Raw genomic sequence first — 17,468 nt, forward strand, 5'->3', positions numbered from 1 at the left:
AACATTACAGCATTTTTTATACCAGTCTCAAAAGAATCACAAATTAGGTTTAAAAATTTTAAAGCTAGAATGGTCATTAAATATCATCTTACCCTAGTCCCTTCAACTCCTTCTTATATATAAGTAACTGAGGCAATGAAATTTAAGCCTGGTCAAGGTATTAATCCAGTATTCTAACCAGAGATTTTTCCATTCTATTACAGTATCTTTTAAAATTATACAAAGACCATGAAAATCATCACCTAAAGTATGTAACAATATGTTACATTAGCATTTCAAATCAAATCAAATGCATTTACCAATTTACACATTCAATGTATTACAGGCACTTAATAAACACCTCTGGAATAAAATTAAGCACGTGGATCCAAGGAATTGTTCATTTTTTTGATTCATTATATCCTTAACAAAAATGTATATATATGATATAGTTAACTGTATTGTTATTACCATTTTCATATTTCCATTCCAAGGAAAGAAAACAGAATCAGAACAGAACAAGTTTTTAAAATATCTTATATACATAAACTTTTAGCAATCAAAACTTTTAAATTGCATACCACTCAGCTCCGGAACACACCAGGGACTCAATATTTTACACTAATTACACATACACAGTCAATAAATGATCCTCCACTTAAAGGCTTGTTCATTCCAAAAGTTCACTACCAGGTTGGCTTGACTGGAAAATTCAGTCTACAAAATACTTAAATATAAAACCATTATTACTCTTTAAGCATCTGCCTCTACCTCCACCACTCCACTGAGAGTGGCAGAAGCCTACTAAATCTTGGTGTAGATAAGGAGTTGATCAGCCCCAGTTCCAAACATCTATTGCTGCATAATTACCACTCCAATAAATTAGTGGCTTAAAATAACAATGATGATTATTTCTTCACAAATCTGCTATTTGGGCAGGGCTCAGGAGGGGAATCTTGTCTCTGTTCCATGTCACATCTGCTGAAGCAGCTCAACTTGGCGCTAGAAGATCTACTTTCAAGCTAGCAAGTTGATGTGGACTATGGGCTAGGAGTTCAGTCAGAACTGAAAGCCTTGGCTTTCTCATTGGACTATGTGGTATGGTCGCTGGGTTCTAAGAGGGGGAATCCAAATAAGGTCAAGCATATCGCCTTTTATGACCTAACCTTGGAAATCACATAGCATCACTTCTATAGTTATAGTCCTGTCTAGATTCAAGAAGGCAACATGGACCCTACCTCTCAACGTGAGGAGTGTCGACATCTCATTATAGGATAGCAAATTGTGGCCATCCTGGAAAACACAAGTCTCCATGTCACCTTTTTGTAATTCTCCCCCTAGTGTGATCTCCTACTTCCAGGATTATTTCTTCTTAGTCTCCTTTGAAGGCTTTTTCTCCCTGACCTATTCTCAATCTAGTCCTGTTCTCAATCCACTTACCAATATTAATTTTAAGAAGCTACTACTCTTCTTTTTTTTAATTTAATGTTTTTATTTATTTTTGAGACAGAGAGAGACAGAGCATGAGCAAGGGAGGAGCAGAGAGAGAGGGAGACACAGAATCTGAAGCAGGCTCCAGGCTCTGAGCTGTCAGCACAGAGCCCAACATCGGGCTTGAACCCACAGACTGTGAGATCATGACCTGAGCTGAAGTCGGATGCCCAACCGACTGAGCCAGCCTGGTGCCCCAAAAGCTACTACTCTTCTAATGGCATTCTTCTAAGCAGTTCAAACATCGATTTGTTTAATCTTAGAGATAACTCTCTAAGGTAGGTACTATTACTATCCTCATTTTACAGATAAGAAAACAGGTACAGAAAGGTCAGGTAACTTGTCCAAGATCATAAAATAGTAAGGGATAAAGCTGAGAGATGTCATCCATTCCCAGGTCTAAACAGCCACACATAAAAGATGAAGATTCCCAAAATAATTTGTTATCTCCACCTGTGGTGTCTTTCTGAAATACTAATTCATATTTCCAACTGCCTTCTGGACTTCTTCACCAGGATGTCTTACTAAAAACTTAAAACAAAGGTTTAAAAAATGAATACATGATCCCTTCCCTCTGAAAGGGTCTTTCCTATTTTCTCTGTCACAGTTAATCAATCACCAACCACCTACTTTTCTAACTTCATAAATTTGGAATTAACTCCTCAGTAATCAAAATCTTTTGATTCTTCTTCCAAAATGTCTTCCCAAATTTCCTGCTTTCTCTGTCCCCACCGAATTAGGTCAGAATTTCACCTGCCTAGACAAGAACTATGCCTGGCAGGGTATGACTTCTATTTTACCAGCTAACAATTTCTTCCTCATTGAAGGCCATTCTTCACAGTAACATTAAAATTATCTGCCTCTCCACTCCTACCCCCCTCCAACAAAAGTCATGGCAGCCCCCATAAGCATGGCCTATAAGGCTTTCTCAAAGATTCCCCCAAACTGCCTCTGTGGTCCGAATGCCTTGCTATGAGCCACCATTCCACATGCCTAAAACATGCATACACAGACCCGATCTCTTCTCAACTCAATGTTTTCCTGAACACAGTTCACCTTAAAAATTAGTCACTTCTCTCTCTGCCTTGGAATGCCCTTCTTCTGCTTGAGAAGTTTCTAGTCATCTATCAATACCCAGTTTATATGTCAATACTATATGAAAGCTTTCCTAATTATCCCAGGAAGAGATTGTGTACTTGTACTACACTGTATTATCTGTTAATATATATCTCCCTGTAATACTGTAATATAACAAATACATATATATGTATATAAAATATACATATTAAAAAAAATTTTTTTATGTTTATTTATTTTTCTTGAGAGACACAGAGACAGAATGCAAGTGGGTTAGGGGCAGAGAGGGAGACACAGAATCTGAAGCAGGCTCCAGGCTCTGAGCTGTCAGCACAGAGCCTGATGCGGGGCTCGAACTCACGAGCTGTGAGATCATGACCTGAGCTGAAGTCTGACACTCAACCGACTGAGCCACCCAGGCGCCCCTAAAATATACATATTTTAAGAAATACACATTTTAGTCTTTGTACTTAGCTCCTGACTATAGTTTCTAAAGCCTTTGTTTTTTCCTAAGTGAAAAATGTGCTAGAAGCATCTTTTGTTCTAATATTTGGTCTTTAGCTCTGGTTCCAGATGCAGAGCTCCTAAAACCCTTGTAATTTCTTGAGTGATGTGGTTGATAGGAGCATCTGACGTAGAGCACCTAAATCTTGGAATTTCCTGGGTGTCTTTTGTTCTACTGAAGCAACAGGGCTCCTGGATGAGGGCTGGTTGCCAGAAAGATCAAGCATGATTAGAAGCCCCTCTACTCCTGAATTAACTGAGTTAATAATTGGTTATTCCTAAGTGATAAAGCCTCTATAAAAATCTTTAAAAAATCTCTGAAGTATGGGGTTCAGAGAACTTCCAGGTTGCTGAATACATCAAAGTGCTGGGAGGGTGGTGCACCGAGGGAGGGAATGAAAGTGCTATGCTCTTTCCTCTATACCTTGCCACATACATCTCTTCCATCTGGTTGTTCCCAAGTCACATCCCTTGGTAATAAACTCATAATCTAGTTTGTAAACTGTTTTCCTGAGTTCTGGGAGCTGTTCTAGCAAATTATCGAATCTGAGGAGGTGGTCATGAGAACCTCTAATTTACAGCTAGTTTGTTAGAAGCACAGGTAACCTGGACTGCCGCTGGTATCTGAAGTGGTGGCATTCCTGTGGTACTGAGCCCTTAACTTGTGAGATCTGATGCCAACTCCAAGTACACAGTGTCAGAATTGAACTGAACTGTAGAACACCCAGTCACTGTCTGCTGGAAAACTGCACTGTTGTGGGTAAAAGCTGTACACATCCGGGGTCAGGATGAATAATTGAGACTAGTGATAGAGTGTTGAGAGAACAGAGTTCTTTTCCTTTCATTCCCCCAAGTAGGTTTTTAACTCAAACCATCTTTTAACTCCAGTACTTGAAATGACTTCTGTCCTAGTACTCAATAATTGTTTGGGGAATAAACACATTTCATAAAATACACGATAATTAATTAATCGGTAGCCACGTTCCACAAACACTTATCTAACAGCTAACATGGCTAAAACAAGAAGCATTTCAGCAGCGAGAAGGTAAAGGAGTGGTGCTTACTTGCATATCTCATGTTGACTTATATTTAGCCAGTTAATTGAACAAGAGAGATTTTTCACTACATTTAAATAACTTTTGTAACTTAGTTTCAAAATCCAAGAAACATAAATGTGTTTGTGCGCAAAAAATGTGTTCCTGGCTATTTAAATTCTAATCTGGAGGTCAAAACAAACATTGTTACCACAGTTAAATTACTTGACTTCAAACACAATTATCAAGATACCTACATTCACAGGAAAGAAAAAAGTCAAATTCTTAATCCTGGCATTTAGGACCTCCACAATTAAACCCCAAATTACCTTACATGCCACTCCTCTTCTTCATGCATGCTATACTCCAGCCAAAGTGGAACTCTTCCCCTTGCCTCAAGGATCTAGACTTGCCTCCCTTTGTGTGTTGTCTTTTACTGTCTACTTTATGAGAAAGTCCCTCCATGCAGTTGCACAAACTCAAATCTAACAGGTCCTTTATACATCATTCAAATGCCACCTCTTAATCCTTTCCCACTTCTAGAGGTAAATCTTCTCAACTCCTACAGCACTTTGACACCATTTACAACTTTGTTTCAAGTGTACATAGTTGTGCATCTATATTCTCTCCTCATATTTAATAATAAGGGCAAGTTCTATATGTAATTAAACATTTCCCAAAGTATGCTCCATGGAATTCACAAAATTAACAAGCAGTAGAAAATATAACAATCTTTAATATATGGAGGTATGTTGTAAACCTCTAATGAAACAAAGTATGCCCATTTCCAAAACTTATTTGGCCTCTAAACCATTTGGGTTATTTTGCAGCACATCTCATAGGACTAATATTTCTATGGCATTCCTTTTGAGGCATGCAGTCTCATTAATCTTGGCATCTTCTCTTGAACTTAATAGGAACTCAACAAACATTTGTTGAATGAATGGGTAATGGACCCTGGTTAACAAAGAACTCCTCCATAAAGGTAGCCTGCCCAAAAAGAAGACTCCAAGAATGACAGCAGAGAAAAACAGTAAGACTACAATGTCCTCGGTAATGCAGTAAGAGAAGAGAGGAGTATCTGTGACAACAGAAGAAGAATTTACTACCTCAGCCACTTTTTATATGCAGAGGACATAATTAATCCAAACCACACAGGAATTCCTAGTTGCAATGCCCATCCTGAGGTAAACATGGAGATAGAACTTTTCAGCAAGTCTGTCAAAAAGGGTTGAAACTATGAAGATATTCCGGTCAGTTTCCAGGACACATGTTATTAAAATAACTCTTCTTCTTTTAGAGTCTTATTGTTGATCCTATGAGACTTCCTCTTATGATGTAAACACCCTCATACAACAAAATAAAACTCCAGGATATGATTTAGTAATAGATGTTTCAGTTAACACTTTATGAAATTTCATGGATTGAAAGCATAATTTTGTATTGATTTAACCTCATCTCCAATGTGGAAAAATGAAAGCAGAAACCAGGATGCATAAAAACAAAATATCCTGACTACATCCTGACCTGTTTCCTACAGTTCTCTAGCTATGTCTAAAAAACGGGAAGAGAAGAAGACCCTCCCTAACATGTCCTACAATCTAGATCCTATGGTAGTAGCAACAGGAAACGGCAGCGATGACTGGGGTTTGTTTTCTGTTTTCCTCCTCACTCAAAAGCAGAGAGACCAACTTTTCACTTAGGGATGAAAGCTTACTCAAGAGTGGAGTCCACTGCAGGGCTGAAAAGATAAATACATTTCCTAATCATAACTATTAACATTTAATTGTAACTTTTAACACAACATGCTTTTAATTTTGATGAAGCAAGAAGAGAAAGTCACATGAATTAAGATCTATGCATGTGTACGGCTGTCCTAGGAACCCTGTGGCCACAGGACTAGTCTGCCATCACTGATCAGTTAAGTGAATGTTACCAGCTATACATAAGGAGTCACTCAGTTAAGTTAAATCCTAATTTGGTTTAACTACTTTACTAAATGGCATGACCCTAGAAAGCAAATATAAATATTTACTACCCACCCCCAAATATATATATGTATTTCTCTACCTCCTCCCCTCTACCCCAGGAGGGGAAGGAGGGCAGAAATCAAATATATTTTAAAGTTAGGGGACTCATGTGGTCAAACATTTAAAGAAAAATAGATATAAGATGGTCCAAAACACAACTGGAAACGTCAAGCAGGATTAAGTCACAGGTTAATGCCTTATGAATCATGTAACAGAATAACAGTTTTCTGTTAACAGTATTTCATGAAGTGTATTAAAGATCTCAACTTCATGAACAGTTTTCTACCTTTATGAGACGTGAAAAATAAAACAAGAAACGACAGAACTATTTAGTATCTGGCCCAGGAACATACAATAAAAGCTTTTAGCAAAGGAGTGTCTTCCTGCTCCTGAATCAATCAATAAACAGATGGCACAATTATGAAATTTGAGAAGTTAATATAATCTACCTCCCAACACTTATATCTGAGAACATACAATTAATATTTCCAAATTCTCTCCTGTAATTCTCTCTCTTCACTCACAAATTACTATTTGATTATTAGCTATTATAACAATAATATATGTTATTCCTCTCAACAAAAGCATGATCTATCCAGGAGCTGAAAGAAATCCAAAATATAGTAACAGTAACATATGAAAAGTTCCCAATTGTTGCAACAACTGTGGCCAAATTTCAAGCCCAAACTGCTGACTCTGAAGCAGAAAATCCAATCTTCACTTGCGGAGAAATTCTCTATTGTCAACTACAGTCGTCTCAATTGTTATACTTTTGCTGTGAAAGACGAGCACACACAAAAAGGGCCTTTTCCTTCCTTTTTCGTTACATCTGTTTTCACTTCTTTCCCAAAAGGAGAGCCTTTATAACGTTTCATTGTTTGGCGATCCAGTTAGAATTTCCTATTCTGCTCATCTCAAACACCACAGCTTCTTACATTGGATTTCACTAAATTAAATTTTAAGTTTTAGAGAGTGAAAACGCTCAAGGAAAGAAACACAATAGAATGCTCATTGTCTCAGGCACTAAGGATTCTCTCGCTAGCAGTCAGGTGGTTTTATAACACATTTAAATTCCTTGAGACCCGAACATTGATGTTTAGATTCGCTCCCCCCGCCTCCCTTCAGTCTGAAGGGCTAAGTGGGCCTTTATTGTCCTAAAAAGCATTTCAGCCTCTTCGAACGCAAGGTAAGGGGAAACTGGCAGGCACCTGAGTGCCGCTCGTAACGTTCACTAATGGAATAATTTTGATGACTCAACAGCGAGAAGCCCCCAGTCGGCCCCCTTAGAATATTATCTGAGGATCCAAGCGACAAGACGGGAGACTCGCCCAACCCGGGGCTCCCGGCTGCTCTCTCCGCGCCCTGAGCCAGCCTTTCCCACTTCTCATCCCCAGTACATCTTCCAACGCCCAAACCTCCGACGCTCCCCTCCAGCCCCGCGGACAAAACCCACCCTCCTCCTTTCCCGTTCCGGGCTCCCTTCCCTGCCCACCTCCCCACCCAGGTCCCCCAGCCACCCCTCCCCCATTGCACGCTCCGCCCGCGCGGCCCCCAGAGCCGCCACCCCACCCCTCGCCTTTCCCACCTTTCCTCCCAGGGCCGCGCCCGCGCCTCCGCCCGCCCGCCCACCTCGCGGCCCGCACTCCGGGCCTGCCACTCCCCGGGGAGCCGCCGGGACTCACCTCGAAGAGCTCGGCCGTCGTAGCCATCCCGGCCGGCTGAGAGGCTCGCCTCGCACTGGAAGCCGTCTCCTCTTCACATGCTGCGCCTCAGCGGCGCCGCGCACAGCCCCCTGCTCGGCTCGCCAGCTCTGGCTCCCGGCCGCCGCGGGCTCCCCCACTCCCCACAGAGCCCAGGCGGGGCGGGAGGGCGGCCATGAAGCGAAGGCGCAGACGCCTGTCAGCTGCCTCCCGGCGCCGCCCGCGCCGCTCCCATTGTCACCGCCTCGTACGCCGGAAGTGGAGCTGCGCGCGCCCGGTTGGCTGTCGGGAGGGGCCGGCCAGGGAAGCCGGCAGCCGGCGAGCCGCAGAGAGGCTCGTCGCCTGGGCGAGTGAGGAACTGTGATCCTTGCGGGCCACCGTCCCGGAAGTGGACGGTAGAGGAAGAAAGCAGTGGGTTGGTGGGGAGGAATGTTTCTCGAGATTCTAGGCGAGGAGTCACAGAACTTCTGTGGCGTGTGTTGACAGGACGGACTCAGAGGTTTTTTTAGTCACTTGACCAGAAGGAGCCAGCGTCTCTGCAGAGCCCGACCTGTTTGTGGTGAGGCAGAAGGTGGCTCAGGTTGAGGGAGCCCCGGGTCTTCTGGTAGAAGTCCATCTGAGAAAGCCAGTCCTTTTTCCGTAGAGACCTTAGGGATCAGCTGATGCTTTAGTGGCTTAATGGCCCAGCGGGCAGTGTGGCTCATAAGCCGCGAGCCGGGAACTCCATTTTGTGGCACCGTCAGATTCTCCAGGTAAATGCAGGTCTGAATTCTCAGAGGTGTTGGATCGGAGGAATGGATGATGTATTGTAGTTTGGGGATGTGTCTTTGGTCCGCCACCTTGGGCAATTTACTTAACTTCCGTTTCATCTGTTAAATGAAGATCTTAATAGTACTACTTAATAGTGTTGTGAGAATTAAATGAGTTGATGCTTGGCACACATTAAGCATTATGTGTTCTACAATATTGTTATTACTTTCTCTTAAAATAATTCCACCTGCTTAGGATTGAGATGGAGATGACCAAAGGAAAGAAAGGAAACTTACTGAGCACTAGACAGGTTTCACATTTTTCTTTGGTTGATAAAGATCATTCAAGGACATTTTAACTCATTCTTCTGGAAAATCATGGCTGATCATTAAAAGACTGTTATTTTAGAAATTTTTAGAAATTTTCAGATGGATTGTTGAAGAAAATTGAAAAAGTACAAAAAATTGAACCGTATTCACTTTTTCTTAGATGGTGTGAGCTGATCTGGCCCCACTTTTAGGATTTGCCACATTTTATCAAAAGAGCTCTGTGATGAGAATTATACAATAACTCATTGTAAGATATAGGTGGCAATTCTGTGACCTATGACCTTTTATTCGCAGTGGCTATGGACGTTTCTTTCTTGCCAACATTGTTACTCTTCCCTGGGGAAAGCTCTGTAGGGAGGTAGCATAGCCCTGAATTGCAGATAAAGATGCGTGTGATTTTAAATGAAAGTGGTTGGCAACGTGCATATGAAAAATTCCCTCCTGGCAACCTAAACATGTTTTGTTCCTGAGGGCATCAGAGTTATAGTTTGCCATTTCCCCCTAATATACCTGGCTTACTTTGTTGTTGCTGTACCTCAAGCAAGGAGTTTAATAGTATTCATTGGTACGGTTAATCAGCCTCACTGGTTTATCCAAGGACTTACATATTACCTTGAGTATCCTTATTTCTGCCACTCTCCTCCTCCTCACAGGTAACTCTCATATGTTTGTTGCTACCCTTTTATTTCTGTGTTTGTCTATGCATTTTTCAAATTACACAATTAAGTGTGCTATAGACTTCATTTCCTTTTTCTCCATTTGCCAGACTTCTCAGCACTATTTTAAAGAAACGTCCATGTTACTTTATGTTCATGCAGAGCAGCTCTGCCCAATAGGATTTTCTGCAGTCATGGACATGGGAAGTGTTCTAAATCTGTGCTTTTTAATATTGTAGCCACTAGCCACATGTAGCTATTGTGCTTTTGAAATGTGGCTATTGTAACTGAGGAGCTCAGTCTCGTTTAATTTTAATTTAAGTTTAAACAGTCACACGTGGCTAGTGGCTCCTGTTTTGGACAGTGCACATTTAGCCCATTGCTCTGTTGTACCCTGTGGTCTACATCCTCCATATTTTACCTGTATCCTTCCCTTAATGATGATACCCTGGGTTGCTTCCAACTCAGCCATCCAGAATAGTGATGCAGTAGATAGCCTCAAAAGGTCCATAGGACATATCTTTGCTGATTTTGACTAAATATTGCCAAATAATTAGCTCCTCGGAATACTTTAACAGTCAACACTCTTCTCATCAGCAGTGAGCAAAGGTTCCTATATCTCCATTCCATCCCAACATTTATTCCAGTTTTTGCCAATATTGGTGTAAAGGATATCTTATTTTCATTTGCATTTCATTGTGTAGCAATGATTGTTAGCCCTTTGGATTTCCTCTTCTGTGGTTTGCTTGTACATATCCTTTGTCCATTTTATCTTTGAGAGTTGCTGTTTGTTTTCCTGTTAATTTGCACGAGTTCATTGTGTATTCTTGACATTAGGCCTATGTCATTTCTAGCTACGATAGATATTCTCTCTCATTTTGTCGTTTTCAACTTTATCCCTTGGTTAAATAGAAACCACTAATTTTATTACTATCACAGTAGTACTTTGGGGATTTTGTAGAAGTTTTTCTCTACCCTTATTTCACAAGCTATATTCTTAAATTATCTTCTCTTAACTTTATCATTTTGCTTGTCATGTTTAGATCTTTAATCCATCTTCAGGTGTGGTGTTAATAGAGGAATCCCCTTATATTTTTCTCTATTGTGTGGGCCAGTTTTCCTATATATGTTTAGTATATTTTTTTCAGTATATATATTTTTCATTGATTTCTGGGATTATTGATAGTTGATATGTCTCCCATATAAATATTGGTCTGTTTCAGTTCTATTACTTTATTTGCCTATTCTTGCACCAGTACCATACTGTATTTATATCTGTGGCTTTGTAGCTTATCTTAATATCTCACAGAGATGAGATTTTTTTTTAATGCTTATAAAAATAAATTCCTTAAAGAAGTCATGGTTGTTTTCAGAAGATTTTTCTCATTGTACTTAGGAATTTCAGAAGAAAAATTCAGATATGTTTGGGTGGGCTTTTCAACATCTCTGTGGAGGCAGTAAGTTTTATTTTTTTCAGTTTTCTGATTCCTTGGAACTGATGTAAGGGCTAAACATAAATGCTCCGGCATATTACCCATATATATGCCAAAGGATAATGGCTATCATTTAAGATTTTTAAAAGCAGATAACCTTTCCTGTATGTGGTTACTTTTTCCCAAAACAAAACTTGGTCTAAATTCTGATTTAGGAGTTTACTGTCCAGATACACAGTAATAGCATCAGCTTAAGTATGGCTTAGGTTGTTATTGTACTCTATGATTATAGGGCCAAGGTCTGAGTCCTATTTTAGAAAAGGTATAGAATAAATCTGAAATGATAGGTTGAGTTATCCAACAAAAATATTTATTGAGCACATATCAAGGCATTATATACACTCCCAGATTAACTTCTTATCTGTACATTCAATATTGAGATTCTTACACTTAAGAAGGACTTTAATTATCTTCTAGATAACCAGAGGATAAGACACTGGGCTAGAGTTTAGTTCAAAATTCTCAACCTTTCTCATCCAGAGACTCAGAAAAAGAAAGGGCATTCTTTCTAAGCCATTACCGGAGAGCTACTTCTTTTCCTTTCTCAATCAAAAAAGTACATCAGAATATAAGTGAGTGAGGTTCATTAATATATAAATAAGTTTGAATACATTCTTATTTTTCTTCTTAAAAATTATTAGTAAACATCAATAACTTATTAGTGGTATTCGTGCAAAAAAAATATTTTGGCTAAGTTTGTTCTTGATCCTTGGTGAGAATTGCTTATATATTCTTTAGCTGCCCCTTTATTTTACAAATAAGAAAATAGATTTATGAAAGTGGGTGATTTACACAGAAGTTAATAGCCAATAAATGACTTTATTCTGGACATTAGAGTGGAGGGAAAAAGAGTAGGAAAAGTACATTTTCTTTTAAACTGTAACATATCATTCTGCAAATAAACAAAAGCATCTTCTAGTCTTTTTCCCGCCAAAAGGATAAATTAGTAACTTACTATTAAGTCTAGGACATGCAAACCATAAAAGATTATTCAGTTTTTATTATTTTTATTATCTCATATTTATCAGGGCCATAGAGATAAACAGTTTTATTAATAAAATGTTCTTATATTTTAAGGAGTTGGCAAGAAGACTCAGGGTATTTTGCTATTCACTATTACTTGAGTAGAATAGAACATTCCTTTTACATTTGTATCATCTCAACTAGTGAATCCAAAGTTGTGGAGGGTTAAATTGAACCTGCTAAGACAGAATCAGAAAAAAAGTCCTTATAGATGCCTAAAATGTATCCAAGTATGCGTACCTGGCTGACCAAGTAGGAATCTGAGTGGCCAAAGAGACTAGAATTTTGAATTAGAACTGTGTGCTATGCCTATTTAAAAAATTAAATTGAAGTATGTTCAGTAATAAATGACTTTATAATTTGAGATAATATGCGAACAGTTACATAACTGTTATACAAAAGTTAGTTGTTACAGTAGAAATTTAACATGGAATATATTTTTTTGGTTATGGTTTTTGTGGATATGTGTATGTATTTGTTATGTGTTTTGTTATTATGGTTAGCCTTGTGTTTTAGGGTTTTTTTTTCTATTTTTATTTTCCTTGGAAGAACCATTCATAATATTTTTGTTTCCACAATAAAGACGGTATCCAACTGTTGAAAAACGAGCCAAAGTCTTCAATGGAGCAAGTTATGTGCCTATTCCTGAAGATGGTCCCTTTCTTAAAGCACTACTCTTTGAACTTAGATTATTGGATGATGATGAGGACTTCATAGAGAGTCGTGATAGCTGTTCACACATCAATAAAACATCTGTCTATGGGCTCCTCATAGGAGGTGGAGAACTCTGGCCAGTTGTTGCTTTTCTGAAGAATAACATGATATATGCTTGTGTTCCACTAGTTGAACAAACTTTATCCCCTCATCCACCGTTAATTAGCATTAGTGGAATTTCACAAGGCTTTGAACTTCTTTTTGGAGTACAGGATTTTCTTTCCTTGAGTCAAAAAAATGACACTGAGCTAAATACAAAATTGAACCAATTACCTGATTTGCTTCTACAAGCTTGTCCATTTGGAACTTTGTTGGATGCCAATTTACAGAATTCATTGGATAGTATTAATTTTGCTTCTGTGACTCATTCACAAAAACAGCCAGCCTGGAAAGTTGGAACATACAAAGGAAAACCACAAGTTTCTATTTCTATCACCGAAAAGGTAAAATCCATGCAATACGATAAACAGGATATAGCAGATACATGGCAGGTCGTTGGAACTGTCACTTGCAAGGTAAGATTTTCTCTCATACTTGTTTTATCTTACCATTTAACATGTACGGAGAAAAGTAAAATTTTCTGACTTTATTTTACATTGTTATATGACATTCTTGATTTTTCTCATAAAACAGCAGTCATTAAATGTTAGATTTGTGTGAAATTTTGTAACATTACCTTTTTGCATTCCTTATGAATTGTATTAGTTATATATTGCTGCATATTGATTTGCCTCATTATCCCCCAAATAAACATTTATTATCCTCATAGTGTTCTATGGGTTAAGACTTCAGGAACAGCTTAGATGGGAACTTCTAGCATGAAGTCCATCATGAGATCACAGTCAAGATTGCAGCTAGAGCTATAGTCACCTGAAGGTTTGATTGGGGCTGGAAAATCTACTTGCAAGGTGGCTAACTCACATGGCTAGCAAATTATTGGTGGGAGGGTTCTGTTCCTTTCCACGTGGACTTCTCAGTAGGCTATTTAAAAATCTCCTCACAACTTGGTAACTAGCTTCCTATAGATCAAATGAGAGATCAGATGAGGGAGACAGAGAAAGAGAAAGAAGGTGCAGGTAGAAGCTATCCTTTTTATTACCTAAGCTGAGGTCAGATGACATTACTTCTACCACTTTGTTCATTAGGAAAAGGTCACTAAGTCCAGTCCACATTCAAGGCAACTAGAATTAAGCTCCATCTTTTGAAGAGTAATGTCAAAGAATTTGTGGAAATATTTTAAAACCATCATACCTATTTTCCATTTTCTCTAAAAAGGATGAAATTGACAAATCTCTGACTTAATATCTAAAACCATTTTGAAGGGCTCTTGTATTATTTAAACAAGTTGGTAGGTTAATGTAGGGTTCTCTGGTTTAAGGTTAGAAAATAGGAAATGACAATAGAAATAATACTATTATCACTTTGGGATCCCTGGGTGGCTCAGTCCAGTTAAGTGTCTCAACTGTTGATTCTGGCTCAGGTCATGATCTCACAGTTATATCAAGCCCCATATTGGGTACCACTGGGCGTGGAGTCTGGTTAAGGTTCTCTCTCTCCCTCTCCCTCTGCCCCTCCACTGCTTGTGCTTGCTTGTGCGCGGTCTCAAAAAAAAAAAAAAAAAAAAAAAAAAAAAATCAGGTAAGTTCTAGGTCCCTTCTGTGTTTTATAATTCCTGGTTAAAAGTTCAAACTTATATATGCCAGGTTTGTTTAAAAGATAGTATTCAGGTTTCATCTAGAACTTCCTTATTTAATAGTAAAAGACTGATGATCTGATATTTTAAATGACTAGGTGGCAGATAATCCATTGGTGGTTTTCGTAGTGGTTGCAATTTTCCGATCCCTTTAAGAATATTAGACTGTTAGGGGGTGCCTGGGTGGCTCAGTCAGTTAAGCATCAGACTTCAACTCAGGTCATGATCTCACTACCTGTGAGTTCAAGCCCTGCAACGGACTCTGTGCTGACAGCTCAGAGCCTGGAGTCTGCTTCAGATTCTGTCTCCATCTCTCTCTGCCCCTCCCCTGCTTGTGCTCTGTCTCTCTCTCTCTCAAAAATAAACATTTAAAAAAATAAAAAAAAAAAGAATATTAGATTGTTAGGATATTAGACTAATTTAATAAGCACAAACTGAATATTTAAACATTGTAATAGTATTTGCTATTAATATTTGCTCATTTTATTATCTCAATAAATATCAAAAAAAACTTTTTTTTTTTTTTTTTTGGTTCCTGCTAGTTCACATATAGAGAGTGAAGTAGCAGATGGTTTAAAAGTCAAAACACTAAAATATTTAAGTTTTGTGGTAAGATTATTAGGCATTTTTTTTTCCAAATGTGAGAGACATTATTGTAACTGTTACCAAAAGACCTTTATGAGGTACTGATTATATGTGGTACTGTTCATAATGCCTGCCTGCTCTCTAAGTGCTTACATTGTATAGCAGATGTATTCTTGAATTCACACATATGTCAAGCAGTAGATAAAAGCATAAAAAAGTGAAGCATGTCATACTAGAATGGAAAACAAAGGTGGGGTCCACAACTAGAAAAAGATACCTAATCAGTAAGCATTTTTTGAGTGTCTCTTATACATAGCAATGTGCTAGGCACTAGAAATACAAAGAAAGATAGAACAATTTTTGCTTTCAAAGAACTTAAAGCTTCAAGAGAGAAACAAACAGGACACAAATACCTATGGGGGTGGGCAGTTATTGCATGATGCAGACTATGTAGATGATAGTAGAACTAGCTGCTTGCATTTGAAGCTGAGCATTATACCTGCTGGGTTCTACTGACTCTTAAAATACTTGTTCATATCTAGCCAAATAAAACATATCAATAAGCCTTTATGGCCCAATTGGCTAGTTTTAATTGGGCGCTTTAATAGAGGGAAATGTCAAGTTAGAGTTGAGATAGAAAGGAAGAACCTGATTACCATGAACATATAGGTAAGGTGTATCATTCTGGTTGGGTCAGAAAAAGAGCCATTAGGGGTACCTAGGTGGCTCATTCAATTAAGCATCCAACTCTTGATTTCAGCTTAGGTCGTGATCTCACAGTCCTGAGATCAAGCCCTACATCATGCTCCACGTTGAGCGTGGAGCTTGCTTAAGATTCTCTCCCTCTCCTTCTGTACCTCCCCTGCTTGCACTCCCTCACATGTACTCACGCTCTCTCTCAAAAAAAAAAAAAATTACAAGTTTTAGGGGAGTAAAGGTATTTAATATAGGATTTAGGGCTTACTGAAAATAATAGTTAATTTAAAACATCATGAAAGTGTGAAAAATGATTTTGAATTCTGTGAAGCTCATACCAGATGGAAGAGGAGTTGAGAGAATAAAAGTTTCTGATCTTCTGGCTGCAGCCTTCCAGAAATAGTCACTGATGACTGTGGTCTGGAGAAGTTAGAATTTGCAGGAGATGCCACCATGTTAACGGCCTTGAAGAAATTCATGGAAAGGACTGCAAAGTGCTACATCTGGCCAGCACAGCCTTAAAGCAGGAGCTCAGGGAGAGGTCTGTGAAGCTGTCATATCTGGCTTCCATAACCTTCCCAAAACACTGGCTTCCCAGCTTCAGGGTAGAAAATGATGAAAGAGGTAGATTGGGAGCCAAACGATGAAAGACTTAAAAGTAATGCAAAACTGAGGGGGAACTATTGAAACACCTTGAGCATGGATACAATATATTTAAAGTTCTGTTTTGTTAAGATAGCTCTGGAGGGTGGATTGATTAGAGGAAAGCAAATCTAGGGACTTAAAATAGCTTTTCAAGGGTTTACAGGCCTTTAGGAAGTCTCTCCTAGTCTCTGGCTTGGAATCTGAGTATGATAGAACGACTAACCAGAACACAGAAAGCAAGAGCAATACCTTGAAAAGTGAGTTAAGCTGTGAGAAATGACTTAGATAAACTCAGAAAAGCCTCACCCAGAAGACGTATGCTTCTAAGATCTTGGTAATATCTGTTTCTGTTTTCATTGCAGTGTGACTTAGAAGGAATCATGCCAAATGTTACCATCAGCTTGAGTCTCCCCACCAATGGGTCTCCACTTCAGGATATTCTAGTTCATCCTTGTGTGACTTCTCTTGATTCTGCCATTCTGACTTCTAGTAGCATTGATGCAATGGATGATTCTGCATTTAGCGGACCTTACAAATTTCCACTCACACCTCCCTTAGAGTCATTTAACTTATGCTACTATACTTCCCAGGTAAGCAATCTTGGCAAAGTTGAGACTTTGCCAATCTTCATGTTTATGAATCATTGTAAACAAATCATTCATACTTTTGGCCCACGTGAGAACTTTTGGTTATTTATTTACCAGATAATAATTGATGAATGAAGATTAAGATTCAGTTCTTTGAATAGGATGCCTCTTTTCTCTGGTGTCTGTTACAGCACTGAATTGTTTTCAAAGTCATGGGAGTTATTTTTTTTTTTTTAATGCTTCCTAATAAGGATTCCATGAACATAAGGTAGATCCTACTATGATGTGGTCATGGTTTGAATCATGAACATAAAATACCTGTAATCTCAGGCAACTGTTGTTACAAATACATAATACTATTTTTAAAGGTTGCTTATTGAATAACTGCTGTGTCAGACACTGTCCTAGCCATGTTACATGTGTTTTCTCCAGTACTTTTAAAACCTTTAACGTAGGTATTACTAGCCCCATTTTACAGATGA

At 38.7% G+C, this 17,468-nt stretch overlaps 2 protein-coding genes across 14 annotated transcripts in view; one reads left to right on the forward strand and one right to left on the reverse strand.

The window, feature by feature from the left end:
* EXOC5 (exocyst complex component 5) overlaps window positions 1-7,960 on the reverse strand; it is a 62,752-nt gene extending 54,792 nt beyond the window's left edge. The window contains exon 1 of the mRNA XM_023255717.2: window positions 7,798-7,960. Coding sequence (XP_023111485.1) covers window positions 7,798-7,824 — 27 coding nt within the window. The 5' untranslated portion in view covers window positions 7,825-7,960. The remainder of the gene's footprint in view (window positions 1-7,797) is intronic.
* The window catches only part of AP5M1 (adaptor related protein complex 5 subunit mu 1), a 44,460-nt gene continuing 34,949 nt past the window's right edge, over window positions 7,958-17,468 (forward strand). For 9 of the 13 annotated variants that reach the window (XM_019833058.3, XR_006599635.1, XR_006599638.1 and 6 more), the window contains exons 1-3: window positions 7,958-8,567; window positions 12,650-13,295; window positions 16,762-16,989. In XM_019833058.3, coding sequence (XP_019688617.1) covers window positions 8,494-8,567; window positions 12,650-13,295; window positions 16,762-16,989 — 948 coding nt within the window. In that variant the 5' untranslated portion in view covers window positions 7,958-8,493. The remainder of the gene's footprint in view (window positions 8,568-12,649; window positions 13,296-16,761; window positions 16,990-17,468) is intronic. The other 4 variants (XM_023255719.2, XR_002743108.2, XR_002743109.2 and 1 more) reach the window with 2 other exon arrangements.

The sequence above is a fragment of the Felis catus genome, chromosome B3 (genome assembly GCF_018350175.1).
Source record: "Felis catus isolate Fca126 chromosome B3, F.catus_Fca126_mat1.0, whole genome shotgun sequence".
Taxonomy (NCBI): Eukaryota; Metazoa; Chordata; class Mammalia; order Carnivora; family Felidae; genus Felis; species Felis catus.